General features: G+C 35.4%; 1 protein-coding gene across 1 annotated transcript; it reads left to right on the top strand.

Moving 5' to 3' along the window:
• The first annotated feature begins 223 nt into the window (after positions 1–223).
• On the top strand, positions 224–11,395 carry etfb (electron transfer flavoprotein subunit beta). Its single transcript, XM_084087935.1, has 7 exons — positions 224–353; positions 4,377–4,535; positions 5,908–6,066; positions 6,157–6,219; positions 7,561–7,719; positions 8,957–9,160; positions 10,881–11,395. The coding sequence occupies exons 1-6, from the start codon at positions 300–302 to the stop codon at positions 9,125–9,127; spliced, it is 765 nt and encodes a 254-aa protein (XP_083944061.1). The 5' UTR covers positions 224–299; the 3' UTR covers positions 9,128–9,160; positions 10,881–11,395.
• The last annotated feature ends 208 nt before the right edge of the window (positions 11,396–11,603 follow it).

The following is an 11,603-nucleotide window of genomic DNA, read 5'->3' as shown; positions in this document are numbered from 1 at the left end:
AGTCTAGATATGCTGGCAGCGCTGCGTTTAGTAACAACAGTCAGTCACACGACCTTTAACCTACTTGCAAAGGAACCAATTTTAAGTCCGTTTCAGCTCGAGTCCAAGAACACCCAAAGTTACTGATTGGCCACAGCTCAGCTTTTGATTGACAGCTCCCAGATCTGAGCAGTTCTATTGGCTCACAGAACGGGCGTACGCTAAACCCCGCCCCTAATGGTGTCACAATACTAGCGCTCCGGCTAGAGCCTTCTGCTGAAGTTCACCGATGCCCGGCGTCGAACAGAGGAAGGTCCACGATGAGCGCCCGAGTTCTGGTCGGAGTTAAACGGGTCATTGATTATGCTGTCAAGGTACACATCAGATAAAACACACGCTAATGCTTTTAATTATGAATAAACACGGTGTTGTCCTGCTTTGGACAGTTTATGGCAAGGAAAGAGCTGAGTGTAGGCCAGCTGCTCTGTTGAATGAGGATAGCTCTATAAACTGGGTTGTTTGATGAAGGTCAGCGTTATTAATATTGTTGTTTTAATTAATATCTGACGAAACTACTTACAGTCATGGCCGTGGGATCATAATAATGAACTATATTCTACTGTAAACAACTGTCCAGCTGTAATTTCATAAACATGCTCGTTGCATAACATAATAATTAGTCCTGTTAAATCGATTAATCGCATCTAACATAAAAGTTTGTGTTTGTTTAATATATATATGTGTACATTTACATATATATTGCACACACACATATTATACAAACACCAAACTTTTGTGATTAATTAATTAATTAATGAATGTGATTAATTGCAATTAATCGATTTGACAGCACTAATAATACATATGAAAGTGTCAAAAAATGAAATACATGTGATCTTTTAATATGACTGCAGGAATTTCTAAAAAGAAAGGTGTTTTCAAATTTAATCGGTTAATGTTAAAGTTTATATTATTAATATTTATTGTCAAAACATGTGGGTCACCACCATAATGGACATATTTTATTTTCCATCTGTTGTCTATATATGTAATTGCATTTAGGCAATGCTGAGATTTATATTTAATATGTAATAAAATGGCGTAATTTATCAAGTACTTTTATCCAAAGTTATTTGTATAATTACATTTTTGTTTAAAATATAGGGGAAGAAGGGACATTTTATTAAACAGACTTATGAATTCATCATCTTTTTGATTTTTAATTGATAATTTTTTAATAAAAAATATTAAACAGAATTGATAATGTATTAAAAATATTAAAAGATCACTGACAACAACAAAAAAGTGTCATGGTTGAGATGACTTGATTTTCAAGATACAATTTTTTTTTATTACATAAACTTATTTTATTGCTCACTCAATTAGCAACATTTTGTTTAACATAGTATGCATAGTATTGCTTAAATGTGTTATACACCCACCGTGCAAACCCGTATTCGATCGATCTCTGAATACTCATTTTCTGATTTAGTCTGTAATCTTTGTTCTTTTGACCTTCTATTATGGCCTTTATCAAGAAATCAGATTACAAATGAGTTGCTATGCTGTGATTTATTGATTTGTCAGATCATATTGATCAGGCTTGTTACCAATACATTGTGAAATGTCTCAAATCTGTGTCATTGTGATCTTTTCAAATCAGATTCCAGTGAGCTAGAGCTGGATGTTCGATGTAAATGTGTCTGGTGTAATTTGTGATCCTGAGACCGGTCGGTTATGATCCAGTACGCCTTATATAGGGATATTGATCTGAAAGTATGTGTCCTCAACACTGCTTGAGTGTCAGACCGATCAGTGTGTGTTGTCTGCGTGCTGTGTGTATTATGAAACGGCCTCTGTTGTATCAGAGTCTCTGTGTCCTTCATGCCACTCTTGGAATAGTATGTGCACAGGTCATCTGAGGTCAAACATGTCGCCTCTGAGTGTGAATGTTTTGGACAACCTCCAGTTAAACCTGGTAAAAGTCAAGTCACATTTATATATATATATATATAGTGCTTTTTACTAGGGCTGGGAAAAGATTAATCGCGATTAATCGCATCCAAAATAAAAGTTTGTGTCTACGTGATATATGTGTGTGTACTGTGTATAATTATTTTGTATATATATAAATACACACTTGCATGTATATATTTAAGAAATATTTGTTATTTATATATAAAATATTACAATTTATATATAATATAAATTATATATAAATATATACATGCAAATATTTCTTAAATATATATAATATAAAAATAATTTTAAATAATTATAAAATAATTATACACAGTACACACACATATATCATGTAGACACAAACTTTTATTTTGGATGCGATTAATCGCGATTAATCTTTTCCCAGCCCTACTTTTTACAATACAGAGTGTTTCAAAGCAGCTTTACAGGAATAACAGGAAAATAATGCAACAAAGTTTGTTTCCAGAAGAAAATAGCGTCAGTCCAGCTTAAGTTTGTTCAAATGTTTGGAGGTTTCACCATGAAAACAACTTATTCTTGGGCTTTAAAAATGCCTGACATTAATTTAGTGATCAAATGTAGGAAATTTGATAATATATTGTAATTATAATTTAAATCGGACTACTTTTCAAATTGCATTTCATAAACCAACATCTCAGGAAAACGTTATGGGGTTTCAAATAAAAAAATGTACTTTCTGTTACAAAACAGGGCATTGATTTCATACATGTCCACATCAGGACTTAAATCATGTTTATCAGGCATTTTGGGAGACACAACAAGAGAATATGGAAATAAATTATACATCAATATTCCTATGAAATATTAGATATTAGTATTAAAATGTTGCTAATTATTACTCCAATTATTACACTTCTTTTTTCATTAAATGTTGCTCCAAGAAGACATTAATGTGCAAATTAGATACAGTGTATAGATACATTGCATTGAATGGGAATATTAATTTATGGCCATTTTACCCACATATTGCATAAAGTAAAATGGTGTATCTGTTATATCTTTCATAACATAATTGAGAATCATCTTTATACAAATTTTGGTTAAAAAAAATCCTGAAACACCTAAATTTATTGGTGATTGGAAAAAAAATCCCATTGTTTTTGCCTATACATATAATTTCATGTCATTTTATTTTTTAAACAACTCAGTCCTGGTGTCCACTACAGAGGACATGGCATAACGTATGAATAAAATATCATTTTTCAAAAAAAAAAATTTTTTTTTTTTTACCATTTGTTTCTTATGCTCTATAAACAATGTGATGACATGGAAAAAAAACTAAATTCAAAAAACTTTTTTTTTCTGGGTCTCAGGAGGATATGAAAAGCTTTGTGTTTTTTGTTCTTGTTCTGTAAAGTTTGACTCATGCTTTTTTTTGCTTAAAGGTGAAGACCCAACTTCATGCATGTTTTGTAAGATTCCCCTAACTGTTAAACATGTTTTATCAGATTGTTCTGGACTTAAAGGGATGGTTCGGAGTGATTTCAACATAGGGTCCTTTGCACCGTGACCTCGAGCCAAACACCCGTAAAAGTCCTGGCAGAAAGCGATGCGTACGGATGTAGTGTAACGACGCCCAGATCCAGGAGTTTTGAAAGTTTTATAAATGCTTGTATTTTCAGATCAACACTTCAAAAGTATTTCGAATATCATCCAGTTATCAATACATTTCTATGGAGTGTTAAATTCACTAGCTTTCCCCTTACACCTGTGAGTTTTGCAAAGGACTTTTTCGGGCTTTTCCCAAATCACGGAAGTGTCCTCGACGTCCGGGTTAGCGGTAGCATTAGCCGTCAGGCAAGTGTTATGTAAATAAACTCCTGATGTACTTACAAACTTTCCAGTGCCTCGTTTTATGAGTACAGAACCTATTTGTACTACTGTAGAAGTTTGGTGCCATTCTGGGCATTATTAGTGCGGTAATTTACGAGATACAGCCTTGGATCCATTAGCGCCTGCACTAAACCATTCGGCTGATGTCTCTAAATAAGCTCTAACTTTAATAATGTTCGACTGAGGGGAAAAGGCTTCTGGAGGGGGTGTTTGACTCGAGGTCATGGTGCAAAGGACCCTAGGTTGAAATTACTCCGAACCATCCCTTTAATACAAGTAGAATGCTCTTTTATGAAATTACCTCGCTTAAGGACTTATTTAGTGAGATTATGCCTGAAAAGGTTTTGGATTTTTTTTTTTTTTATCATATGTTAATTAAAAAAAACTTGTATAATATGACTTGTGTTTGTTTGGTTGGTTTTTATTGTATTTATATGATATTTGTATTTTTGTAATTTAATTTTTGCCATGAAAATAGCTTTGAATGCTGACATGGCACTAAATAAACTGAATCTGTTCACGTTCTGTATGATTACTCCTCTGTGCCTCTGTCACCTCAGATCCGGGTCAAGCCGGACCACACAGGAGTGGTTACAGACGGCGTCAAGCATTCGATGAACCCCTTCTGTGAGATTGCGGTGGAGGAGGCCGTCAGACTCAAGGAGAAGAAGCTTGTGAAGGAGATCGTGGCCGTCAGCTGTGGTCCTCAGCAGGTTCAGGTAAGAAATACACAAATTATATACTGTGTATATGTATATTTGGGGTATAAAGATACCCTCATGTTACGATTCGATACATATCACGATACTGAACTCACGATACGATATTATTGCAATACTCCAAAACATATGGTAAAAGGTTAAAAAAAAATAACTGTTGATTAAAATGCTAAATTTGATATTACATTGTGTGTGTAAATGAATAGGCTTGGACTTGGAGCTGGAATCCCAACGCACAGGACAGTAGAGACACCAGAATAACAATATTCATGATTCTGAAGCTGAAAATACAGAATTATTGTAGACGAATATGCTTGCTCTCTGTCACTGACTAGATACAGGTGAAACTCGAAAAATTTGTGAAAAAGTTATAATTTTGATGATTATGGCTTACAACTTATGAAAGCCCCAAACTCAAAACCTCAGAAAATTAGAATATTACATGAAATCAAAAAAAAAAAAAAAGGATTTTAAATACAGAAATGTCGGCCCTCTGAAAAGTATAATCATGCATATGTATATAGTGATATATACTGACTATATTAGTTTCACCTTTTAATTTGAATTACTGAAATATATGAACTTTTGCACAATATTCCAATTTTTTTATATTTAAAATAATGTAGGCCACTTTTTTTCTGGTAACATTAGACATTTGGCATTATCATTATGCCAACTTGCATTATTATACATTATATTCAACATTAATACCGTATAGCAGTTTAATGTAGTACTGACACTAAAACTCTGTAAACTTGAATTTTTTACTCACACAGTAATTTTTTATTTTGGGTGAACTATCCACAATACATATTGATGCATTTTTGTATTGCGATATATTGTGACACACAATATATTGTTACACTCCTAATATTATATCTCGAATGGCTCAAGTTTTAAAATCAAGTTTTTAATGTTGTTTATGTGTCTGTGGTGTTTTTAATACGCTTTAAGACAAACCATGTGTAAATTCATAAGTCGACACCATTGCTGAGTATGGTATATGAATTGCCGTTATGTGTACGTTGTAAAGAGCAACACCATTGTGCAGCGTTGAGCATTGAACATAAGTTGAGCGAGTGGATCTCTGAGCTGTTGTGAGTGAGTGGAGGCGGGGCTCATTTGCATATTCATAGAACTGCATATACTATGAGGGTGTAGAGATACATTCAAGCTGGCATGAAGATATATTTTTCACAGGAAAAAACATTTAAACGTCATTTTGGTGATCAAAGATGAGTTTTAAGGGATACAATTATTGACTACAGGGGGACTTTAAGAGTTTCGTGTCTTTATGTTCTTTTACTACATGCGGAGAAAATATAAAATATTATTAATTTCCTGGTGCGTTACATTAATATCTGTGTTGCAGGAGACAATCCGGACTGCTCTGGCCATGGGTGCGGACCGCGGGATACATGTGGAAGTGTCTGGAAAAGACTACGAGACGCTTGGTCCCCTGCAGGTCTCCAAGATCATGGCTGCTCTCGCTAAGAAAGAGGAAGCCGATCTGATTATTCTGGGTAAACAGGTAGCTGACGGTTCATTATTGTACAGTATTAACAAATTCCTGAATATTCATCAGTTGATTTCATGATATTGTGTAATCTTCCTCTGTTAGGCCATAGATGATGACTGCAATCAAACTGGACAGATGACGGCAGCTCTATTGGACTGGCCGCAGGTTTGTTCCCATCTGTGTATTTAGTAATGTTTATAAAGAAAGCATCGCTATTATTATGGATTTGAAGACCCTAGCATCATGGTAGTGATTTTTGCATGAGCATTTTTCTTTTTCAATGTACATGGAGCGACAATAACCTTCTTGTCACTTAGAGGTGTTGTAGGATTATTTCTGACGCGTGAGATGTACACAAGACGCTTCCAGTCCAATACTGCAATTATCCCTTTATTTGTCACAGTTTCGATGTCAAAACACATTATAATCCACACGTGTGCATGTCCACATATGATCCTGACATGTCAAATGGTTTGTTTCCCTCATTAGTTACACCTGACTGCACTTGCTCTCTGGCTACATGCATATTAAACCCACACTCCACCCCTCCCAGTGTCCAAAAGTGGAACTACAACATATAAATAGAGCATAATGGCTCTTTCACCGTGTCTTAACTACACGCGATAAAAGGTTATTTTTCATGTTAATCAGAGTTTTTGTCCTAACCAACCGCAACGATTCTATTTTAGAAACGGTTTCTATTTTTCTGCGACGTCGCGCCGGAACAACAAACACAAAGTGTGGCAATGATAATCTCAGGCACTGTTTATGTGCTTTATTAAATGTTAAAAGCGTGTAATGTGACTTTGAATATGATTTAGTGCTCCAGCTTTGAAGCTGTAAAAGCAACAATGGATAATTCACCTCAGATCTTGAAATTAAACAAATGGAAACAAGAACGTTCAAACTGTGAACAACACACAAGTGTATTATTTGACAAAGATTGTTTTAGTAACTCAGTAGTCTATGTGTTTTTAATAATGTTTAAATGGTGTAATATTTGTGAATTTGATTATGTTGCTACTTATCCATTTTCTTGCGAGTGCCGTCGAGATTACTCTCTGGTGCTGTGCACTCGCCGCGAGACTCCGCCCACACGCTGTTCTGATTGGTTGACTCAGCCCAAACGCTTTTCTGATTGGCTGACTCCGCTGTTATGATTGGCTGACTCCGCCCACACTCTTTTCTGATTGGCTGACTCCACCCACATGCTGTTCTGATTGGCTGACTCCGCCCACACACTGTTCTGATTGGCTGACTCCGCCCACACACTGTTCTGATTGGCTGTGGGTTTTGATTGATTTTGACACATCTCGCAGTCGCGTCTAGTGTGGACACAAATGATTTGTTGCTGGAATCTTATCGCATCACGTCTGGTTAGGACACGGAGTTACAGTGCAAATTGAGTCTAAATTGATATTTGCTCTGCCTGTCATGTCACATTTCTTTCTGGACTGAGAGTGACCCCTCTCCCGAATTCCCACAAATTTTTTGATCATTTTCTAGGGAACGTTTGCATCTGAGTTGACCTTAGAAGGAGGCAAGCTGAAGGTGGTGAGAGAAATTGATGGTGGATTGGAGACCATTATGGTCAATATGCCAGCCGTTGTGACCGCTGACCTCCGTCTCAACACCCCCAGATACGCCACGCTGCCCAACATCATGGTACAGTAACGCAACACTGTACGGCTCTGTGCACCCATACGGATTACAGTGTTTTTGGTAACACTTTACAATAAGGTTCATTAGTTAACATTAGTTAGTGTATTAACTAAACATGAACTAACCATGAGCAATACATTTGTTACAGTATTTGTTAATCTTTGTTAATGCTAGTTAGTAAAAATAAAGCTGTTCGTTGTTAGTTAATGTTAGTTCACAGTGGATTAACTAATGTTAACAAGATTTTAATTAAGTATTAGTAAATGCTGAAATTAACATTTACAAAGATTAATAAATGCTGCATAAGTGCAGGTCATTATTAGTTCATGCTAACTAATTTAATTAACTAATGTTAACCAATTAACCTTATTTTAAAGTGTTACTGTGTTTGTTTTTTTCTTTTCTTTTTTCTATTAATACCAGGATCATGGGTTTGATTCCCAGGGAATGCATGAACTGATCAAATGTATACTTTAAATGCAATTTAAGTTGCTTTGGATAAAACTGTCTGCTAAATGCATATATGTAAATGTATACACTACCTATAATTAAAATTTGTAATGTGTTTGAAAGAAGTCTCTTACGCTCACAAGGCTGCATTTACCTGATCAAAAATACAGTAAAATTCTGAAATATTACTACAATTTAAAGTTACTGTTTTCTATGTGAATATATTTAAAAAAAAAAATGTATTATTATATATAGTAAAGTGTAATTTATTCCTGTGATCAAAGCTGAATTTTCCGCATCATTACTCCAGTCTTCAGTCACATGATCCTTCAGAAATCACTCTAATATGCTAATATTTTAATATTTCGCAATATTGTTGTTTTTACTTTATTTTTGATCGTACAAATGCAGCCTTTGTCCACAAACATAAAAAATATAAATTTGTCAAAGACTCTGATGTAAGGCTAAGATGTTTTAGTGATCCATCTCATTGGTTTTACTGGATTCTTCTTCTTCTTCTTCTTTACTGATTTTCTATTGAGAATTAGCATTTTCAAGTGGTTCCCTCAGGATTTTTAGATGGGAAAAGCACTTTTCAATTTAAATTAATGAAATTCTATGGTTAAATTGAATAAAACATAACATTAAAATAAAACATGTCAATAAAACATTAAATTGACGAGACGTAATTTTTCAAATGACCAACATGAGTGGAAAGCAGGGAAGAAAACATCCTGCAAAACTTGTACCATATGGCATGTATTAGTTTTATATTTTGTGTCTCCGTTAGAAAGCGAAGAAAAAGAAGATTGCGAATGTGAAGCCTGCAGACCTGGGAGTGGATGTGAGCTCACGGTTGGAGGTGCTCAGTGTGGACGAACCTGCGCAGAGACTCGCTGGAGTGAAAGTGGAGACCGTCGAGGATCTGGTGGGAAAACTGAAAGAGGCTGGAAGAATATAGAGGAACTAGATGCAGTGCAGACTAACAATGAAGGTAAGGATATAATATCACACTCACTAACTTGCTTCTCAAAAATGTTTTGCACAAATAAATAAAATAAATAAATAAAGCGTTGGCTAAAGTAGTTCCAGGCAGGTTTTGACCGCATTACAGCTCCATATCACTTCCAAAACCCACAACGACACTGACCAAGCAAATAAATATAGTAAACAATAGGATAAAAACCACAAATTATTTCCAAGTAATTACATTTAATTATCTATAGAAAGCACTCTCTCTTTCTCCTGCTACAGGCACATAAACGAAACATTCACGCACATAGAAAATTGTCAGCACTGCCCTGCGACTTTAGCAATAAAATAGATTCGCATCTGCAAAACTAAACAACATTTCTCAATATTGAGGCAGCTGTTTTTGAAGCACTTAAACTTAGTTTCACAGACTCAGGTAATTCACACACGCTTAATATCTCTCTCTCTCTCTCTCTCTCTCTCTCTCTCTCTCTCTCTCTCTCTCTCTCTCTCTCTCTCTCTAATAACTGAATTAGTCTGCATATCAATGTCTCAAGCCTTCGTTACTAGCTCTAAAATTACATTTATTATGAATTAGCAATGGAGGCTTGGGATGAAATGCATAAGAAATTAGTTTGACACGAGCGTTTTAAGAAAAATCTGACAAATGTCAGAAATAAAATAAAAAACTCTTAGTATTAGCAGAATAATTGACTCCAGGCCATTGATAAAGCACACCCATGGTGTAACGTGACACTTCGCACCGTGGTCAAATTAACCACCTCGAGCATGTATTATTTTTCTAATACCGGTAATTAAACAGCCCAGGGTGAATTATTCCTTACTTAAAGGGATACTCCACTTTTTTTGGAAATAGGCTCATTTTACAACTCCCCCAGAGTTAAACAGTTGAGTTTTACCGTTTTCGAATCCATTCAGCCGATCTCCGGGTCTGGCGGTACCACTTTTAGCATAGCTTAGCATAGATCATTGAATCGGACAGGACCATTAGCATCTCTCTCAAAAAAATGACCAAAGAGTTTCGATATTTTTCCTATTTAAAACTTGACTCTTCTGTAGTTACATCGTGTACTAAGACTGACGGAAAATGTAAAGTTGTGATTTTCTAGGCTGATATGGCTAGGAACTATACTCTCATTCCTGCGTAATAATCAAGAAACTTTGCTGCCGTACCGTGAGTGCAGCAGGCGTAATGATATGACGCAGCGTCGGTCATAGTACACGTCGGTCGGTCTTAGTACACGATGTAACTACAGAAGAGTCAAGTTTTAAATAGGAAAAATATCGAAACTCTTTGGTCATTTTTTTGAGAGAGATGCTAATGGTCCTGTCCGATTCAATGATCTATGCTAAGCTATGCTAAAAGTGGTACCGCCAGACCCAGAGTTCGGCTGAATGGATTCGAAAACGGTAAAACTCAACTGTTTAACTCTGGGGGAGTTGTAAAATGAGCCTATTTCCAAAAAAAGTGTAGTATCCCTTTAATGCGGCAACTGAGCAATACCTCTGTTATATGAGATTTACTGTGTTAATACAAATATAACTACCCATTGTTAGTTCATGTTAGCTCAGGTCTATTAACTGATACAGCTTTTGATTTTATTAATGTGTTGGCTAATGTTGAAATGAACATGAACTAAGGTTAATATATGCTTTAGAAGTCTTTTTCATTGTAAAAGTATGAATAGGTAATTCATGTTATATTTTGTCCTTTTCTGTAGGTCTTTTATAACTGGTGATGGAGCAAACTACTGTTGATCAAACTTTGAGGCCAGTAAAGTCTACATCGGGCCCGTCACAAATCCAGACCAGACCCATGTAGTTTATGTAGTATCTGTGTTTTTGACTCTTATGTTCTTGTGAATGCTGAGAGACACTGATCCATCAACGCCCACCCGTCCCAGCGAGGGCTGACCAGTTCTTCTGTGCATTATAAGAAACACAACATCAATATATAGGGAACACTTTAAGCCATTATATTTGTTTTATTGATATGTTCAGTCAAAATCAGAACTGTCTGTGCTTCCTGACATTTATTGTGTAATGAAAAACTAGTGTACTTTAAATAAGGCTTAGAGTTTATTGATGTTGTTTAAATTTAAGCATCATTTTTAACCAGACAGTGTCTCTCAGCATGAAGAAAGAGTAAACCACATTACCACAAGCGCCTCTAAATGAGTCCTGATTGTACAGTATCATTTGATGACAATAAAAAAAGTTGTCTTTTTCATATGCATATCATTATTGTGAGTCTCAATCATTCTACTCTTAAAGCTGCAGTGTAATATTTGCGATGTTAAAATACTTTTTCCTATCCCAGTGCTGAGACAACTGTACAGAGAAGACATGTTGTTGTGGTTTATTTGTCCATTAATGTCAAGATTTGAGCTTGTTGTCTAACCCGTTGTGTGGGGAAATGATTTGGAAACACAAAGAAGAGCTGT

Source organism: Abramis brama (genome assembly GCF_963993115.1).
Source record: "Abramis brama genome assembly, chromosome: 17".
Taxonomy (NCBI): domain Eukaryota; kingdom Metazoa; phylum Chordata; class Actinopteri; order Cypriniformes; family Leuciscidae; genus Abramis; species Abramis brama.
The sequence above is the reverse complement of the archived record's forward strand: the minus strand, read 5'-3'. Positions and strand labels throughout refer to the sequence as shown.

Coding starts and splice junctions, on each gene's coding strand:
- etfb (XM_084087935.1), top strand. CDS start 300: ATGAGCGCCCGAGTTCTGGTCGGAGTTAAACGGGTCATTGATTATGCT. Junction 6,067..6,156: donor TGATTATTCTGGGTAAACAG/GTAGCTGACGGT, acceptor TTCCTCTGTTAG/GCCATAGATGATGACTGCAA. Junction 7,720..8,956: donor CCACGCTGCCCAACATCATG/GTACAGTAACGC, acceptor TGTCTCCGTTAG/AAAGCGAAGAAAAAGAAGAT.